Raw genomic sequence first — 20,109 nt, 5'->3', positions numbered from 1 at the left:
CAGAGTTGCAGCTGCATGGCATGATAATTGGTTTAGTTTGGTCATACTAATGTAATTTTAGTGTAGATGGAGATGGACATGAGTCTCAGGGGGATTAACAAAAGGAAAGAGACAAGAGACAGCAACTGTTTGGTGTAGCTCTCACATGATACATTCCAGTTGCAGGGTTATGAATTTGGTAATTAGGTTGATCATTTAGGTGTAACTGTGATTAATAGCTGATGTTCTACAACCAAAGGATAGGGAAAAGTTCATTAGTTGGATGTAAGGACAGGAAACTTTAATAAGTTCAATAGTTAGTATGATCCAGCATATACATGCAGACATAACAGATTCAGATTCTTCAGAAAACCCAAAGGAGGAAAAATCTGTCAGCAATCCTTTTTCAGTGCACACTCAAAATATGATCCCCTGAAAAAAGTCGAGCATCACAAATTTAAAAGAAGGTGTCCATAAAGAGAATATCATAAATCACACCACAATACCGAGAAAACAAAGAGAGAGAAGATATATTCCCTCGTCTCAAAATATAAGTACATCTGATGTTTTTCACGCGGAGTAAAGAGTGAGGCGAAATTAAATGAGAATGGTTATAATTAGTTTGGATAAGGAATTAGTTGGAAAATTAAATGAGAAATGATTCTGATTTGTCGAAACGAGGGAGTAGATAAGACAAGTTATAATTTGTGAATGAGTTTGAATGCCAGATGATGTTATATTTTAGTACAAAGAGGGTAGTAAAAGAAAAAAAAGATATATATATATATATATATGTTATCTTTTAACTCCTCTCTGACCAGTGGCCTTCTTCAAGTTACTTCCTCTTCTTCTTCCTCCTCTCCACCTCCAGCTCCTTAAACCTCTCGATCTCTTCCTCTCTCTGTGCTGTGAGGTTCGGAGGCGAAGGAGCTAGGGCTTGGCGAGGTGTTGTCGACAATGGCGGAGCCCAAGGCGGCGAAGAGCAAGTCCAGGTCAAAGAGCAGCCACGGCCATGACGCGGCGGCGGCGGCGGCGTCATCCAAGAAGTCGAGCGCTGGCGGCAAGAGCAAGACCAAGGGCAACGCCGCGGCGGCAGCGCCGGCGACGTCGCTCGATGCGCTGTTCAAGCCGTGCGCCGACGTGAAGGGGCTCCGCTTCGGCGCACAGCTCGTCACCCGCGCGCTCACCGTGCGCCGCGCCGCGCCGCTCGAGCTCCCGCACCTCCTCCGCGTCGTCCCCTCCGGCGCCGCCGGCGGCGGCGAGAAGCGGGAGGAGCGCGAGCCGCTGTCGTTCGCGCCGACGACGACGGCGTACATCCCGACCAACTTCGCCATCCTGGCGCACCACGCGTGGCACACCCTCACGCTGGGCCTCGGCACCAAGAACTCCAAGGCCGCCGTGTTCGTCTTCGAGTCCGCCGCAACGAAGGCCGCCGCCGACGCCGCCTGGCCGCAGGTCGTCCCGCTCGGGGACGTCGGGCGGCGCCTCATCCGCGCCGCCCCCCGGTCGCCGGAGATGGCGCGGTTCAAGTTCCGCAAGGGCTGCGTCACCTTCTACGTCTACGCCGTCCGGACCGCCGGGGCCCGCGGCTTCGCCCGCGCCGACGAGCTCAGGGCCGTCATCGAGGCCGTCGCCAAGCTCAAGGACTTCCTCGACCACACCGCCATGCTCGCGCTCCCGGGGCAGAGGAGCATTGACGGCGCCGCCGCGGCCACGGCGGCGGCGCCGGTGAGCGTCGTGCATTGATGCATTTAGGCCGCGTTCATGACGAAATGTGAATAGAGCGTTTATTTTATTTTCTTTCTGTGTGTATTAATTAATTTCTTAATGTGAGTTTTTTGTTGTTGTTGAGATATTGAGAAAATTATTAATTATGGCTTTGTCAGTTGCTTCATTGGCATGATAATTATGTCAAGTAATTATAGCTCCTAAGCTGGTAAGAAAGACAATTAAATTTAGAATTTTTTCAGGTAGAATATTGGCTTTACTTTTGACTCCTTTTGTGTAGTTTCATGCTGTGATGGCATATGTATTTGAGCTGTATAACTTTCTCACAGTTCAATTCTTGCATGGGATTCATATCTGTGTAATTTTGCAAATCTGAATGTGCAAGCATGGTTCAGAGTGCTCAGCTGATTTTTGTATTGTGAATTAAATCTCCAACAGAGATATGCTTTAGGTTAGGAGAGCATCCATGTTGAATTGAACTGAACACCAACCATGATTGCTTCAGGCTGAGCTGTAGTACTTTACAGCAATGAGATTCTGGTTCTAGGCCACACTTTGTTCCACAACTTATGCACTCACCATAAATGATTTGTGTTACCAATGTTATGTGCAAGATTGCAACCTATAGTAAAATGTGTTGAAAACTTGGGATGCAGAGCTGAACTAGTCATGCAGTGAGGTCCATTGATGCTTTGTAACAGATGCAAACATCAAGAATGACAGCCTGTCCATCCAAAGGCAGAGGAAGAAAAATGAATTGATCAACAACCAAATCAGAAGTGCAGAAAGTTCAGACAGGCAAGCTCAAAAGGATCAGGAAAGCATCACACCAATCTTGATGCCAACATAACTAACTACTTACACAATGATGATGCCACTTGTGAAAACCACATTTCAGAGCAAGCAGGTTCACATTGCCACACCACCGACATGCCACAAAATTCCAATCTGTCACTGCTGCCTGCTGCCCTCACATGTAAAACAATTGCACAACCAGCTTGGAGAAAGAACAGCAGGTAGTGGGCAGAAGGTGACCAACCTGCCAACACTGGCACCACTGCCAAGGGCCATGCTCCAAACCATGAGATGCCAAAGGGGAAGGTGATGATGTCCTAACCATTGGAAACATCCAATGATCAGGGTTATGTAGTAGCTCAATCTGGAATGTCAATTTGATGATCCGACGACCCAAAGCGAGTCGACTGTGTTGTGCTTAATATTGAAGCAGGGCTAGCCCATTGAGAAGGTGAAGAGGGTTGATGGAAGATTGAAAATACGGCATCAAGCAGTTGTGCTCTATAAAGGAGGTTACATGTGCAGCAATTCACTGACCAATATTGATTTTACTGATGAAAAGTACATGCCATGATGGTTGATTACTTAATAATCTGAACAGAAAGAACAGGAAAGATCTTGCGGTTTGGTGGTGCTGATGGCATGATGAACTCATGTGCATGGTTCTATATTCTTTGCTCTCAACCAAAGTAGATGTGTCTAGACTCTAGAGAGAGGAAAAGGTGCCTTTACAGATGTTGGATATTATCATACACACTTGGTAGAATCAACACCATTGAACAGAGCAATAGTAGTGTACTAAAGGTTCCTGCATCCTCAGGATATGAAACTAAACATAACAGAAGTATATTACACAGGACTGTAAAAAGATTCAGAATGACTCTTTGCAACAGCTAGCAATATGGGAATTCGATGTAATTTTATTCAACTTGATACCCAGCAGTCCCCAGTCGGTTTAAGAGAAAAATATTGATGTCTCTCATATCCTCAAAAAGTCAAATATTTAAGGCTTACAGATTTTATGTTGACAGAATTGCCAACGGTAGAAACCAAATCCAATGAATTAGTCAGGTGTGGCAACGCCCTGGTTAAGCTCGGCAAATCTCATGCCAACTCTCATGGAATGCTTCAGAAACTTCTCAGCACAGCGCTTGACGCAGGACTCCTCTTGTTTGTCGAGGGTCTTCCGACGGAAAGTGTCCACGCAGTCCGTAAAGCACCGCTCCACTAGGGAGTTGTACATTCTCAAACTGTGAGATGACAAAAAAGAAATTTTCATCTTCCTTCAGTTGGAAATTTGAGAGAGAAAGGCATATATATGAGCACATAAAAGCTATGATTGGCATTTATACGTCAGGAATAAATGAAATAATATAACTTGCATGAATGCAGGAGAAAACAAAGAAAATTGCATGATAAAGAGAAGCTGGTTAAAGCCACAAAAAAGAATAAAACATCATGCTACAAAGATTGTTTCAATGGGTTATGTTATTCTGACTCCATTTGTTTTGGCAATGTGAAACCCAGTGACACAAACCAGCCAAAAAGATGAATCTTGTAATCTATATGGTTTAGATAGCATAAATTGTTAATCAACTCTTACATGAACTTAATGGGACCATTTGATCACTAGCCTTCAACGTATACTTTGCAATCTCTGCAAGAACAAGCAAAAACCCCCGGAAAAAAAATCTAAACTTGCATTTCTGGCAATGGCATCTAAACCATGAACAAAACTAACCTGGCAATGACTAGCAACCAAATGATGCTACCACACCAGCTGAAAAGAAAACTCTCACTACACATAACGATTAATGCAAGCAAATACTAAGCAACAAGAAAATAAAGAAAACTATACCACTGAAGACTGAACACACAAAAAAAAGCATCCATCTTTCAGCTGCACTACAGTAATCAACTCCATCCACGCCTACCGAATCTCCTCACTAGAATTATCAAATCGAGACGCAGCGCAGCCGAAAGATTATCATCCTAGGAATAAAACCCCCCCATGATTCGGAGAGCAGAGCAAGTGCTTCAAGATCCCACAGCTCCGCCGCATCGTCGCACGTAAAAGCAAGTAAGTGGCCACAAACTGGCCTCATCGCGATCGCTCCAATCAAGGTCCCCCGGAAAAACCGAGCACCGCCGCCGAATCCCGACACGCGGGACGGCGGAGACCGCACGAGCAGCAGCGAAATCGAAAAAGGAAACAGAGAGTGATCCAAATCTTGGCGCCGAGAGAAGGGACCTGTCGCGGATCTGGAGCTGGTCGACCATGGCCGCCATCCGCAGCTTGTCCTCCTCCGGGAGGCCGTCCAGGTCCCCGAGCATGCTCTTGTCCATGGCCGCCGCCGCCGCCGCCGCCGCCGGAGGAGGAGGAGCAGGGCTAGGGTTTTGGGCTTCGGGAGGAGAGGAGGCGAGATCTAAAACCTCAGGGAATTTATTTTTTCTTTTTATTATATATATGAAGGCCAAACGCGATAATGGGCTTTATTTGGGCCGGGCTGCATGGGCTTCAAGCGCTGTGATGGGCTTTTTTTACGGGTTTGAGGCCCATTGGAGTTGGAATTCATCAAGTTTCTGTATAACTCGGTGAATTTTCATCATCAACTCAAACAAAAAAGGTGGAGTATGATGAAAACAAAACAGTTGGGATTAATAGAACACATATTTTCGTTTATGCTTATACTTATAAGCCGAAATTGAATTTTAAAACTTAAATTTTGAGTTGATTTTGAGACTATTTTTTCATCGTAGTCTATTTCCAACCTCATCCTTTTGCATTTTATAAGCACAAGCAAAACGGCTTATTAATAATTAACAAATAATTTTATTTTATAAGTATTTTCTATCATAGAACGGTGATAATAAGAAGGAAAATTTACAGACAAACCATCTTTATATTTCACATACAGTCAGAAACCCACATGGATTTCCAACCACAATTTCAACAATTGATTCACACATGGTTGTCACATTCACACACACACAAACACACTGCTGGATTCAGAGTCACAGCATGAGCCATCATCACACATGCACACTGGACAGGCTCTTTATTTGTTCATCACAATTCACACATACATAGCTAGGCAGGCTGGTGCATGGGTAGTAGTGCAGTGACAGATCGCCATGGCCTTAGCAGTTGCAGGGGCTGCACTTGCAGCTGGAGCCACAGCTGCAGCCATGGGCAGTCTCACCAGACTCAGCTGCCTTGCCAGCTCCCTCAAAGTGCCTGCAATGGAACAAATCAGATTCAGGCATGAACAGTTTCAGGCATGGAAAAGATGCATACCATAGCATCTGGTAAAAGTGTGAAAAATTCAGAGTAGGTGTGTTTTCTTCTTCAGTTTAGTTTTTTGATCAGAGCAAAAGATTCAGAGATATTTCATACCCCTTCTCAGGCGCAACACCGAGGACAGTGGTGGCTGCTGTGGTTGTGGTGGTCTTCTCAACCAGATCAGGGTACATCTTTCTGAACCAAGAAAAAGAGTAGAACATGAAAATTCAGTTTACGGAAATGATGATCTTGTCTCATCTTATATGAGGCTTCATAGTCAATAGGAGACACAAACATAATGGTTGCAGCAGCATGCTTTTTATCATGGAAAATAGTGCATGGTCTGCATCAATATCACCCAAACTAACTGGGTTCTACCACTGAATTCTGAAATTTTATGTCAGTTTAATTAGCTTGACAAATATACAGAGAAAATATATTCAGATTCAGTAACTGAAGATAGCATGTACGTACCCGCAGCCACCGCCGCATCCACATGAACCGCAGCTGCAACTTCCACCGCACGACATGATCCTGATCTTTTTAGGTCTCTTGCAAACTCTCCAGGAACTTGTTTAGTTGTATGGAATGAGAGGCTGAAGCTTTGATATGAACTCAACTCACTGCATATATGAGGCCCTATTTATACTGAAGAAGCTGCACAATGTGTCAAGCATTATCTTGCCAGAAAGATGCAGCTGGTTGAAATTAAAAAAAAAATCACTATCATTCATCGACGTCAGTTTTCTGTACGTATTTGTCTGAAAGAAAATGCAATTTCTTTGGCCTTAATTTGTATCATTCGTAGATGAATCTGAGTACTAGAGAATGACGAGTACCCAAGAAATATATGATAGTGACGATTTTCATATAGTTGCTTGCACACAATGGTTGAGATATTCTAATTACTATTAATCTGAACCGACAACCAAGCTTCTTTTTTGAGATAACTCTGAACCAAGTTTGTGGACAAATGTGATTCAATTTTGTGACTGGTTCAAATTTGCTTCCATACCATGATGTCAACCCTTTGCTTAAAGTGGACGCATTATTGCTCGTATTTAAATCAAACAATTTGAATACGTTTCTTGTATGAACTGGATTTAAACTTCCATCTCAAAAAAAACCGTTGAATTTGATTGAGTTCTTAGCTGTTTCAATATCGCATCGGTACTGTGATGCAGACTGTTTGTTTAAGATAGATGCATTATTGCACAGCTTAAAATTGAATAGGCTTCTTTCAAGAGTTGAATTCAAATTTCTTTCATGAATCACGCTGGATTTGATTAAGTTCCCAAAAGTCAAACCTGTACCTATCCCACACACGAAAAAGCACTCATCATCGTGCAAATGTCAATTTGAATGATCTAAGAGTATGGATTGAAATATACAATTCAGATTTCTGGCACGAATAGGATTCAAATTTCATACGCAAATTGAAATATAAAACTGACGTGCCTTGTTTTTCGTTCAACTCAAGTTTATCGTGCCACAAGAATTCAAATCCCTTAAGCTACTGACCAAATCATTCTTCCTTAATTTAAACCCACGGCGCTAGCTACACCAGACCAGCCGCATACTTAAACATATCTTGCACACATCGAATACGAACACTTGCAAATACGATTTCTAGCATGAGGTGGGCGGCATTTGAGTTTGATAAAATTCTATCACGACCTGATCAAACATGAAACTGCTCTAGATTCACTTTAAAGCGCGGGTTGGTTTATCAAACTACTCGTCCACCTGATTTAAAATATTTATGTAAATATATAAAATTATATTTTTAAAGTTCATATAGTAAATCAAATCATAACAAATAAATAATAATTATATATATTTTAAATAAGACGAATGATCTAACGTAAATTCAAATATATCAAAGCATTTTAACAAATACGTGAGCCGTCTGATCGATGTATCGGAAGGCCCGTGTTGCCGCCGTGGGAAGCCGCGTGGAAGTATTTCTTTTTCTTTTTGCAAAAGACCCCTTGAATCGTGAATAGCTTTAACTTTTGGTCCACTTTTCAGATTGCCAATAAAGGACCAGAATGTTATTTCTTTTAAAAAAAACAAAGTTGACTTTACATTCTAAATATTTTATAGGATCAATTAACCCACTAAATTGGTTTTTTTTGGTTCATATTATCCTAAGGTCCATTTTATTTTCTAGCTACTACTATTTTGTTGAGTGACTTAACCCATTAAATTATTATTTGCCTCATATTACCTAAACTATTGAAAGTGGTTCACTTTACTTGTTAGTAACTATTTTCTCTTTTTCCTCTAAATATAAGCTGTATTTTTTATGTTGAATTTTTTAGAGTTACAGATGACACCATTATTAAAGTTCAAAAGTATTTTCAATTTTTCTCCAGAACTATTTGCTTTAATTTTAAAACCTTGATCTTTAAATTAGTATCATTTAGGTGATTCCAACAAATGTAAATAGTCATTAAAAAATCTAAAAATATATGTATTCGTAAGTTGTAATGCATCTGTCATACTACCAAAATTTTGGTGCACAATACAACCTATATGGATAGTAAAAAACATAGAGAACTACCGCTCATGTAAATTGAACCATTTTTAATAGTTTGGTGTGTAAAATAAGTTGAAAAATAGTTTAAGGAGCTCAATGATCCTACGAAATAGTTTGGTGGAGTAAAATTGACTTCTCTTTTTTTTTTGTTCCATGAGAAACATTTCATTGTTTTTAAGGTTTATAATTATTAGCATTAAACTGATCGGTATTTAAAGAAATACACAGAGCAGACCACATTAATGTAGTAACCGGCTAAGATCACGTAAGGCAGCCATCCAATAAAGAATTGTGAGACAAGTTTAATTAATATGTGGTTTTTGCCTAAAAAAATTAATATGTTTTTTTTCATAGAATGAGATCCACTGCAGTACGGTTGCTCGCTAACAGATGGACCCAAAAGCATGTAGAGCCTATATATCAACGAGCAGTACTGCAAACAACCCCACGTCCTTCTCTCATTGAATTGTAAAAGCAGGAGATAATAAAAGAGGAAAAATTCATAAACAAGCCATCTTATATTTCACTGAAACAACATTACACAGGGCACACTGGCAAGATGATGAACAGTACTACTTCACACAGCCAAACGCTGGCAAGATGATGAACAGTACTACTTCATAGCTGGATGCCCTCTTTTATTTGTTCATCACAGATAGGCATGCTGATAGTCACAGATGGCATTGGCCTTAGCAGTTGCAGGGGCTGCACTTGCAGCCGGAGCCGCAGCCGCAGCCTTCGGCAGCCTCACCGGAGCTGGCAGCCGCCTCGAACGCCGCCTCGCCGCGCCTGCGAAAGAACGAAGCAGACAAGTTCAGGCATGGAAAGAACACTGGAATTTGGTGCAACTCTGAAGCTTAACTTGCTAGGACTGAAAAAAAAAATCAATTTAGCTTTTTCACTTCTTGAAAGTGGAAATGTTTGCTAGCCATACCCCTTTTCAGCTGCAACACCGAGGACCATGGTCACTGAGGTGGTAGTGGTGGTGGTGGTGTTCTTCTCTGACAGATCAGGGTACATCTTTCTGAACCAAGAAACAAAGTAGAACATAAAATTCAGTAACCAGAAATGATCAACTCTTCCCTTCTTATGGATGGTTTCATTTCAGTATAACTTTAGATCAATGAGAAGCAGGAAACCAGGAGCTGGAATAGTATTCTTCTATCATGGAAAATACATCAATATCATCCAAACTAACTGGTGCTATGTCTGAACCTTATGTCAGCTTAGCTTCAGAAACACATAGCCAACATATTCAGAATCAGTTGCTGAAGATAGTACATACCCGCAGCCGCCGCCGCATCCGCAAGAACCGCAGCTGCAACTTCCACCGCACGACATGATCCTTGATCTTCTAGGTCTCTTGTGAAATCTTGAGGAACTTGCTTAGTTGTATGAAATGAGATATTGAAGCTTGATATGAACTCAGTGCATATGTGCCTCCCTATTTATAGTTAGTATGCCTGAGAAGAAACTGCACAATTGTGCCAAGCATCATTATCTTGACAGAAAGATGCAGATGGTTGAAATAGCCATGAAACATCATTGTCATTCATTGACGTCAGTTTTCTGTACGCATTTCTCTGAGTTAAAAAATAATGAAATTTCTTTGGTCTGCATTTGCATCATCCTAGTTGAATCTTAGTACTACAGAATGACAAGTACCCAAGAAATATATAATACTAGTGACAATTTTCATATGGTTGCTTACACACAAAGGTTGCAATATTCTAATTAGTATTAATCTGAACCAAGGTTCTTTCTTTAGATAATGCTGAACCAAGTTTGTGGACAAATGTGATCCAAGTTTCTGCATGGTTCAAATTTGCTTTCACACCTTGATGTCAAACCTTTGCTTAAAGTAGACGCATTATTGCTTGATTTCAATTGAACAATTTGAATACGTTTCTTGTGTGAACTGGATGTAAACTTCCATCACAAAAAACCACTGAATTTGATTGAGTTCTTTGCTTTTTCAATCTTCCATCAGTACTGTGATGCAGACTGTTTGCTTAAGAGACACGCATTACTGCACATCTTGAAATTTTAATAAGCTTCTAACATGAGTTGAATTCAAATTTCTTGCACGGTTCATGATGGATTTGATTATGTTCCTCCAAAAAGTCAAACCTATACCAGTTCCACAACCAAAAGAGCACTCATCATCGTGCAAATGTCAATTTGAATGAGCTAAGAGTATGAATTGAAATATACGAATTCTGGTTTCTTGTACCAATTGGATCTAATAGTTTACACGAATTGAAATATAAAACTGATATTAATTTCTTGTATTGTTTTGCTGGAAAATTTCTTGTATTGTTTTGAATTCAAGTTTGTTGTACCACAAGAACTTAAATTCCTTAAACTACTGACCAAGTCTTTCTTGCTTTAAACCCACGTCGCTAGCTTAACCCACCACATATTTAAACAAATGCAAAGCTTGTGCACACTGAATTTGAGCAACTTGCTGTTCAAATTCAATTTATATTTTCTTGCATGAACTGGGCCGGATTTGAGCTTGGTGATTCTTTGACCAAATCAAACCTGCTCATACACACGTTACTCTGTCGCCAGGATTAATTGAATTATGAGCATTTCATGTATCAACTGAATTGGAAACGCGTTGCCTTTGAATCGAACCATTAAATCTTTTCGCTAGAGAGAGAGAGGAAAAAAAAGGAAAATCAGGCCAACAAATCTACCTGCTGTCTCTGTCTGATCCGTTTTCGACTTTTCATGGTTCAAAATGGAAGCAGGCAGGAGTGCTATTTTTGCAGATACCTTACATTTTTTTTCTCTTATTACCATCTTTGCAGAGATGATTTAACCTTTCTTGTGGAAAGGGAGTTAAGCTGAGTTGATGACATCAATGGCTTCTTTTCTATTCTGAGACTCACGTAGCTGATTATTTGGGTGTTTTATGAAAAAACCAAATGGCATATTTGCAAACAAAAATAATTTATGAATAAAAAGTTTATATATGTATTCTTAGCGATCTAAAACCAATGCTAAAAAATAAACTTCGGTGTTTTTTTTCAAAATAAACTCAAAATTTAAGGTTAAAAATTTAAATTTTGACTTATAATTATAAGCATAAGCGAAAAGAGGGGGTGACAGGGTTTATTTCGTAGTTTTTCTTTCTGAGAAATATCTGATAATAGTTGTTAGTAACAAGTGTGAAATCACAGATGGTAATCTCATGTTATCTGCATGTTTTAGCCTTTGATCTAATTCTTCAATGTGCAAACGATTAAGAGTCACCAGCCACACTTCTCAAATTTATCAACACACACAAATCACACTACAACAGTAGGAGTAATAGGCTAAGAACAGATTAAGGGTGAAGAGAGTTTGGAATAATTAACTTTCTACCACTTTTACGAGTGGTGATAATAAATTTACCACTGGACCCATATGTCATAGATACATAAGGATCCACATATCATTGACAATGAGTGGCAAATCTATTATCCTATCTTAAGTGTGGCAAATAGTTAAATGCCCCAGAGAGTTTGAGAGGGAGGGAACGAAGAAGAGAGATATGTATTGAGGTGAGTCATTAGCACAAAATTTAAACTTAAAATATAGATTAATATAATTTTAAAAAAACTTTTTTATAGATTTTTTTAAAAAACATTCAGTTTAACGATTCGTGAAGCGTGTTAATGGAAACAGGTGACTTTTTCCCTCTTTCCATCTTTGTTGTACACTCCGTAAGCCCATATATACAATAAGTGTTCATAAACTTGATCTATATATTATTTAAAGGATTTTTTTTACCATCCTTAAAAAGTTTTTTAAGGTACCAAAAATTTTAATATAAATTTTTTTCCCTCTTTACATCTCTGTTGTACACTCCCTAAGCCGATCTATATATTATTTAAGAGTTTTTTTACCTCTTTGAAAAGTAATTTGATATACCAAAAATTTTAATACAAAATTTTGGTATCTCAAGGTACATTGTATCTTTAAGATACTATATTTTTACGCTGAAAAATATGGTAGATTGAGCTATTTTTTTAAAGATGTTATAAAAAGCTCACTATATAATCATAGAATGGTAAGAACAAGAGATAATGAGAGAGTTAAATTCATAAATAAACCATCTTATATATTTCACTGAACAATGCAGGGCACACTGGCAACATGATGACCAGCACCTCTGACACTTGATGGAAGCAGATTGTTCACACACACACACACACACAATGCTGAATTCACACAGCCAAATATAATACAGGGTTCAAGACATCACAGGGGATGCCTCTTTTATTTGTTCATCACAGATAGGGCATGGTGGTGCATGATGACAGTCACTGTCCCATTGATCTTAGCAGTTGCAGGGGTTGCACTTGCAGCCGGAGCCGCAGCCGCAGCCTTCGGCAGCCTCACCGGAGCCGGCAGCCGCCTCGCCGCGCCTGCGAAAGAAAGAAGCAGAAGACAAGTTCAGGCATGGAAAGGATCCTGGAATTTGGCACAAATCTGAAGCTCAGCTAGCCTAAGACTGACAAATTTTCTTTTTCAATTCAGCTTTTTTGTTTTTCATGTTTTGAAAGTGAAATGTTTGCTAGCTATACCCCTTCTCAGGTGCAGCACCAAGGACCATGGTCACTGAGGTGGTGGTGTTCTTCTCTGCCAGATCAGGGTACATCTTTCTGAACAATGAAAGACAAAAAAGCAGTAACATTAGTACATATTGGAGTAACTGACAGTGATTACCTCTTCGGCTCTTCTCATTCTTACATGTAACTTTATCTGAACAAATATAACTTGGAAAAATTGCAATGCTACCATTATAATTTTACAAAATTAGAGATATGTCATCCTGACCCATGTGTTATTGACTTACGTGGACCCCACGCGTCATTGAGATACCAATGACATATCTCCAACTTTACAAAATATAATGGCACGGTTATAAATTTCCCATATAACTTTGAAGCGAATGGAAATAGCATGATCTTTTTATCATGGAAAATACTTTGAAATCACACGAAGCAGTGGCTGCTATCTCTGAAAAGCTTATCTCAAGTTTATTTTCGACAAATCAGTATCTGAAAAGCGTGCGTACCCGCAGCCACCGCCGCATCCGCAGGAACCGCAGCTGCAACTTCCACCGCACGACATGATCTTGATCCTTTTGGGTCTCTTGCAAACTCTTCAAGAAAACTTGTTTAGTTGTATGAAATGAGAGATTAGAGCTTGATATGAACTTAGTGCAGATAATATGCCCCTCTATTTATAGTGGTATGCTTGAGAAGAAACTGCACAGTATGCCAAGCATTATGTTGCCAGAAAGATGTGTAGCTGGTTGAAATAGCCTTGAAAAATCACTATCGTTCGTTGACATCAGTTTTCTGTATGTATTTCTCAGAGTAAAAAGAATTCAATTTGCTTCACTTGTGTTTGTATAGGGGCAATCTTTTTGTAGTTGCTTACGCACAAAGGTTGCAATATTATAATTACTATTAATCTGAACCAAGTTTCCACCCCTATCTTTTGGCTTCTACCTTATGCTTATAAGCCAAAATTTAAATTTTAAACCTTCAATTTAGAGTTTTTTCTTTTTTTTTTGGAGGGGGGTGTCACCAGAGTTTATTTTCCAGCTTTAGCTTTTAGATTGCTAGAATATATATATGAAAGTTTTATTTATAAATTATTTTTCATTTGTAAATATGTCGTTTGATTTTTTTTCCAATCACCCCCTTCTAGACAAATGTGCTCCAAGTTTTTATTACTTGGTTCAAATTTGCTTTCATACCATGATGTCAACCCTTTTCTTAAAGTGGACGCATTATTGCTCATATTTAAATCAAACTGTTTGAATACGTTTGTTGTATGAACTGGATTTGAAATTCCATCCCAAAAAACCGTTGAATTTGATCGGTTTCTTAGCTGTTTCAATATTTCATCAGTACTGCGATGCAGTTTTTTCTTAAATAGATGCATTATTGCACAGCTTGAAATGGAATACGTTTCTTGCATGAGTTGAATTCGAATCGCTTGCATGAATCATGCTGGATTTGATTTAAGTTCCCCCTAAAAGTCAAACCTATACCAGTTCCACAACCCAAAAGCACACTCATCATCGTGCGAATGTCAATTTGAATGAGCTATCAGCATGAATTGAAATATACGAATTCTGGTTTCTTGCACGAATTGAATTGAATGGGTTTACACGAATTGAAATATAAAACTGATCTATCTGGTACGTACTTTCTGAACTCAAGAAATATAGAACTGATCCAATTCACCAGAATTCAAATCGCTTAAGCTACTGGCTTAGATCATTCTTCCTTCCAACCCACTACGCCAGCTACACCATCCGCATACTTAAACATATCCTGCACACATCAAATTTGAACAACTCGCATAATTTTAAGAACATTTAGAACTTGATCAACCGTTGAAGATTGAATTTTCATCATGTTCAGGTACCAAGTTATCAACTGAAATTTTAAATTTGTTGCCTCTAACCAAATCATTAAGCCTACCTCGAGGAAGTGGTTTGACATAGGTACTTGGGTCATCTTTTCCACGAACGCGTCGGTAAAGTACCTGTGAAATATTTTCACTATCTAAATCTTTTTGGCCATGCCATTACTCCTGCCACGACAAAAAGACCGTCACGCCATGTACCAAGTGCTACCATGCCAACTGCTCAGCCAGTGTTATTGTGTAACGCTAGGCCGGACGACACGGTAAAAAAAAGGTTAGGACGATGAAAATATTTATATGAGGTTTAGCAATAAAATTATTTCTAAAATATTTTAAAAATAAAAAATATTGAATTGAAGAACCTAGGCAATCAATGGTGCTGCACCGGCAGAGAAAAACAAAATATTGTGCACACCTTTAATCTTACTGACACGTTGCAGTTCGTGCCTTCACGCGGTGGCCGGCGGCGACGGCGGATTGTCTCCGGCGGCCAGTACGGCGGTTCCTTACGCAGAGCGAGGGGAGACCGAGATACATCTCCATGGATACCCTTTGGTCATCGAATTTTTATTATTTTTTTGAGCTTTTTTAATTTTAAAACTAAATCATCGTAAAACTTATTTTTAAATCCAAACATTTTAGGTCACGACACACCACCTAATATAATCAAATAACACTGTCTGATTTGACAATATTCTTCTACCATATCAGTGTAGCTGACATAGCTATAAGGTCCGATTTTAAGATTGTTTAGTTTTAAAATAAAAAAGGTTTAAAAGATAAATAACAATTCTTGTTCCTCCTTATAACAACTCTCTCTGGGAACTGAAATTTCTCTACTCTAGCATTCAACAGCTTGCGGATTATAGATTATCACGGGCACGCTTTTTAAGTTCCTAAACACTATTTTTTGCCATAATTTTCTTCATCGCCGTTTCTTAAAAAACCGAACTTACCAACATTTTAATATCTAATTAATTCGTTTTTGTCATTGAATAATGGTCATTAACTCAGTTTCATCCATCCTTTGTTAAGAAACCACTGACAGTGCCACAAACGGTGCAACTAATTAGCAATCAAAAAATAATTTATGGTTAAAATTTTTATATACATATCCTTAGTGATTTAAAAAGAGATACTGTAAAATAAAGAGAAAAACCATGAAATTAACTTCAAATTGAGTTTAAAAATTTAAATTTTAGCTTCCGAGTATAAACACAAGCGAAATAACAGGAGCCTTGTCCAAATGTCCAATCAGATTTATTATGCCCATAATCTTGTCAGGTACTATTTTGCTACCATTTACACTAGTTAAACTTGTATACTACTTCTGATAAGTGCGCCATTAGTCAAATTAGGCGTTAAGCATGAACAATGTGATTGATTGCATCAGTAAATGTAACTAACATAGACATGTCCAAGTAAACCATATTATATTTCACAACCAAACACTCATACACTGACACAAACATGGTAATAGTATAGCCTGAAAACGTCAGGTGCTCCAATCATAAGGCCATGACATATAGTAGCCTCTAATTACATTCTGACAGGAGATTAAAGGAGACACCTAACAAGATTCACAGACCACATTACTACATCAGGATGAAAACAAGCTGACTCACACACACACACACTGGAGCCATTTCACCAAATGGCTCATTATTTACTTGTACACATATCATAGTTGCAGCAGATGATCTTCTCCTTCAGCAGTTGCAGGGGCTGCACTTGCAGCTGGAGCCACAGCTGCAGCCATGGCCAGCCTCACCTGACTCAGCTGCCTTGCCAACTCCCTCAAATTGCCTGCAAAAGAAACACAAAGCAAATCCAGCATGAAATTTGAAGATTTTTATGAAATCTTTCTGTGTATATGTTGATCAATGGTGAGAGGTTTTACTCCTTTGCAGGTGAGACGCCGAGAACTACAGTTGCTGAGGTGGTTGTGGTCTTCTCTGCCAGGCCAGGGTACATGTTTCTGAAACAAAAAAAAGAAGCAGCAGAGTGTTAAGTTCAGTATCTATAAGGCTAAGAGTTGAAGTAAAGATTGAAAAAGACAAACGTTTATTTCACAAGTTCATGGATTAGGCATGACACTTCACTAGGAATCTTTATCCAAGTTCTGATTTTGATAATGACACAGTAGTTAACTTAGGTCTCTCTGAAAATTCATATATATCTAAATAGATGCAATATTTTTGCATACTGACCGGCTTTATTTATGATGTGGAATGTAAAACAAAAAGAATCTGAATAGAAAATGGAACACTAAAATCATACCCGCAACCGCTGCCGCACTTGCAGCTCGAGCCACAGTTGCAGTTTCCTCCACAAGACATCTTCTTGGATTCTTGTAGGCTGTGAACTGAAGAACTCTAGTGCAAAGAGAGAGAGAAGAAGGCTGAGATGAGTGCAATGCATTTGTTCAGGACAATGCCTCCATTTATAGGGACTCAAGAGAGTCAAGAGATAAGGTTGAGCAAAAAGTCAGCAACTGCTGAAGCATACTTCATGACCCTATAGACTGGCTGTGAATTTTCACTGAATTTTTCATAATCTAGCCCTTTTTATAAAGAAATTTCACAAACGGACCGATTTTGAAACATTATTTAAAAATGGATCTATTTCTCATCCCCACGTAATGTGGCGCCGAGGTGGGGTTGACTGGTCTAACCCCGTGTGACCGCGCCAACCCCATTTTAGTGCTTTTTGGATCCCAATCAACCCTACCTCGCCGCCACGCATCGTGGCGCCGAACTGTCTTACACAATAGGTCCATTTTTGGATAATGTTTCAAAATGGGTCTATTTATGAAATTCTTTGCAAAAAAGGCTAAAATGTGAAAAATTGTTGAATTTTCAAGTGTCATTGGTTGTTTTCTTCAAACTTGATGGCTGAGATGATGATTGTGCAACAGATAGTAATATGACATGTTGAATTCGCTTCCTACAACTTTCAAATTATTTATATATATAGTTCTGATATATAAATTGTTGCAGCCAGCAGAAAATGGAACTTTCTACTTCAATTTGATCATTATTTGACTCAAACTAGATATTGCTACCTTAGAGAAATTACTCTAGAAGGGAAAAACATCCATGTGGTTCGTCTAAGTTACTGGACATAAAATTCAGCAGTATTTCAAATATTCTCAGATTGTACATTTACTAGCAATTGTTAACCTACCGTACCGAATTCGTGACAACCACAAAGAACTAAGGTACTTTTGGACTGATTGAATTTTCAGAGACAGAGTACACCTGTTGTCTTATCCTCTATTTTAGTTTTAGAATATAATATAATCCCAGTACCTTTTTATTTGGATTAATTGCAGCTGTTCCCTTAAGAAAGAGACAGAGAACACAACAAGATTTCTTTTTTAAAGACAAAATTAGACTGCAATGGGATTATTGGTGGTGTGCCTCATTTGTCTTCACAGGGCAAGCAAGAATCATGGTTCAAGGCAAATAGAAGATTGTACAAACAAAAAGAATGTATTTTCAGTTATAACTTCCTGTGTATACAATGAACGGCCTGTTCAAACCAGTTATGTTAAACATTCCAAGAGAGGTCAGAATTTGTCCAAAGTTTTGATGATTTAACTAAGCAACATGCAAACTTAAATAGGGTTAATTGGATTTATGCCATTATAAATTTGTTTGTTTTGAAAAGTGTCATTACTTTAGAAGAATATCATTACAATTTCAGAGCTATTCAAGATATGTTAGTGCGTAAAAATTTTGGACCATATTGCCCTCTTTGCTATTCTTTGCTCTTTTCGAAAGACCATTGTAAGTGTATAGGACAATTTGGTTCAAAAAAAATTCTAAATGCACCAAAGGAGTACCCCGTGGTATATCCCAAATAGTTGGAAAATTATAATGACATCATTCCAATTAGTTGAATAGTAATGATTTTTTTAAACAGACTAATTTATAATGACATGGATCCAATTAACCCACTTAAATACGAATAATGTCAATTTGGACGGAATTTGTCCCATGATTTCTTGTGTTTCTTAGGAATACGCATAAGAAGTACGCATCATTTGTATTAAGATATTTTGTACAGCAACAAAAATCTGATTTCTCAGAAAACAAGAAGCTGTGGCCATGATATTGCGCCAAAAATGTGGCCATGGTTTCTTGTGTGGTTATGGACAGAAAAAATTGCAAATGTCAAAGTTTGGATGGATTTTGTCCAAAGTTGAGCGTACTTTCCAGAGATCACATCACGTGGGCAACAAAAGCAAGAGCCAATATTTGAATTATTGTGACAAGAGCATTGTCTATGTAAAAAAAACAAACAGTTTGGTTTTTTTTTAAAAAAAAGGAGTAACTTGTTCTTCACGGAATTATTCCCTACACAAATTTAAAACACGGTTGCTTTCAATTTAAATGTTGCTTCCACAGCCTGCCGTATGGCTGTGCACAAAATTCAAAAGTTTCGGATAGATTTTGTCAAAGTTAGGCACAGATTCTTGCAGAAATCGCTAGAAGAAACAATAAAAATCTGTGGGCTCGTGACAAAAGCATTGTTCCTATCAGATTACAAAAATCAAACATCGATTGATTCGGAGAGAAATTTAAGTTCCTTTCTCTCCCGGGTTTGGCTAGAATTTAAATATGTGCTTGTCATGGTTGAATTCAAACACACGCAAACAAAAAGAATGGTTGCTTTCAGTTCAAACTCAACTTTGCTTCTACGGCCTTCTTGACAAGATATGGGCAGCAATTTCAAAACTGCCTTTTAAAGTGCTCTACACTTGTATATATTTCATTGAAAGTTTCATGAAGCTTCTTTGAAAAACCAAACAACATAGAGCAAATTGAAAAGCTCATAATTGACTTTGATAGCTTCTAGGTGCACACAAGTGCACGCTGATATTGAGGGAACAAAAAAGGGGGCTTACTTGAAAATTTGAAATGTTTTTGAACACTGAAATTTGAATCTTCATAATCTGCAAAAGAAAATAAAAATTAGAATTTAGCATCGCCCACCGTGGGGCTCGAACCCACGACCACAAGGTTAAGAGCCTTGCGCTCTACCGACTGAGCTAGACGGGCTTTGGCTGTTCTCTCAAAAATTTAAAATACATCTTTAAATATTTTTTCTATCAGTAAAACAAAGACAAAACCACATGCTAATCTCATCAAATATATAGTGTATTTTGGGTTCAAATTGTATCCATGAAAATAAAACGAATTCTGAAGTACTACTTTCCCAATTCATCAACCACTACTAAGGGCATCAAAGTTATTTTTCTCTGCCTTAAACTTCGCTAAACGATATATGATCCATTAGGGCACGTACAAAGGGCTCTCATTATCGTTTCTGTCGCTGC

At 38.6% G+C, this 20,109-nt stretch overlaps 4 protein-coding genes and 1 non-coding gene across 7 annotated transcripts; 1 reads left to right on the top strand and 4 right to left on the bottom strand.

Annotated features, from left to right (window-relative positions):
• The first annotated feature begins 860 nt into the window (after positions 1 to 860).
• On the top strand, positions 861 to 1,939 carry LOC102711666. The gene has a single exon (XM_006664592.3). It carries the CDS (start codon positions 937 to 939, stop codon positions 1,723 to 1,725), a length of 789 nt encoding a protein of 262 aa, XP_006664655.3. The 5' UTR covers positions 861 to 936; the 3' UTR covers positions 1,726 to 1,939.
• Positions 1,940 to 3,277: 1,338 nt separating this feature from the next.
• LOC102703354 (mitochondrial import inner membrane translocase subunit Tim9) lies at positions 3,278 to 4,930 on the bottom strand. Its single transcript, XM_006664060.2, has 2 exons — positions 4,754 to 4,930; positions 3,278 to 3,752 (listed from the first exon to the last, which is right to left on the bottom strand). The coding sequence occupies exons 1-2, from the start codon at positions 4,846 to 4,848 to the stop codon at positions 3,566 to 3,568; spliced, it is 282 nt and encodes a 93-aa protein (XP_006664123.1). The 5' UTR covers positions 4,849 to 4,930; the 3' UTR covers positions 3,278 to 3,565.
• A 443-nt stretch (positions 4,931 to 5,373) lies between these two features.
• On the bottom strand, positions 5,374 to 6,447 carry LOC102703080 (metallothionein-like protein 4C). The gene is made up of 3 exons (XM_006664059.3): positions 6,260 to 6,447; positions 5,900 to 5,980; positions 5,374 to 5,740 (listed from the first exon to the last, which is right to left on the bottom strand). The coding sequence occupies exons 1-3, from the start codon at positions 6,313 to 6,315 to the stop codon at positions 5,644 to 5,646; spliced, it is 234 nt and encodes a 77-aa protein (XP_006664122.1). The 5' UTR covers positions 6,316 to 6,447; the 3' UTR covers positions 5,374 to 5,643.
• Positions 6,448 to 8,826: 2,379 nt separating this feature from the next.
• Positions 8,827 to 17,200, bottom strand: LOC102702802 (metallothionein-like protein 4A). 3 transcript variants are annotated; one of them, XM_040529439.1, is made up of 3 exons: positions 17,046 to 17,200; positions 12,905 to 12,982; positions 8,827 to 9,116 (listed from the first exon to the last, which is right to left on the bottom strand). In XM_040529439.1, exons 1-3 carry the CDS (start codon positions 17,102 to 17,104, stop codon positions 9,017 to 9,019), a joined length of 237 nt encoding a protein of 78 aa, XP_040385373.1. In that variant the 5' UTR covers positions 17,105 to 17,200; the 3' UTR covers positions 8,827 to 9,016. The 3 variants fall into 3 exon arrangements, with proteins under 3 accessions (XP_040385373.1, XP_006664121.1, XP_006664120.1); XM_006664058.2 differs by lacking the exons at positions 12,905 to 12,982; positions 17,046 to 17,200 and adding exons at positions 9,262 to 9,351; positions 9,613 to 9,800; XM_006664057.1 differs by lacking the exons at positions 8,827 to 9,116; positions 12,905 to 12,982 and adding exons at positions 16,180 to 16,571; positions 16,666 to 16,743 and having other exon boundaries at positions 17,046 to 17,199.
• A 2,558-nt stretch (positions 17,201 to 19,758) lies between these two features.
• On the bottom strand, positions 19,759 to 19,831 carry TRNAK-CUU. Its single transcript has one exon. It is a non-coding gene; the product is annotated as a tRNA-Lys (tRNA).
• Between the last annotated feature and the right edge of the window lie 278 nt (positions 19,832 to 20,109).

The sequence above is a fragment of the Oryza brachyantha genome, chromosome 12 (genome assembly GCF_000231095.2).
Source record: "Oryza brachyantha chromosome 12, ObraRS2, whole genome shotgun sequence".
In the NCBI taxonomy this organism is placed as follows: domain Eukaryota; kingdom Viridiplantae; phylum Streptophyta; class Magnoliopsida; order Poales; family Poaceae; genus Oryza; species Oryza brachyantha.
This window is presented reverse-complemented; position numbering and strand designations above follow the sequence as displayed.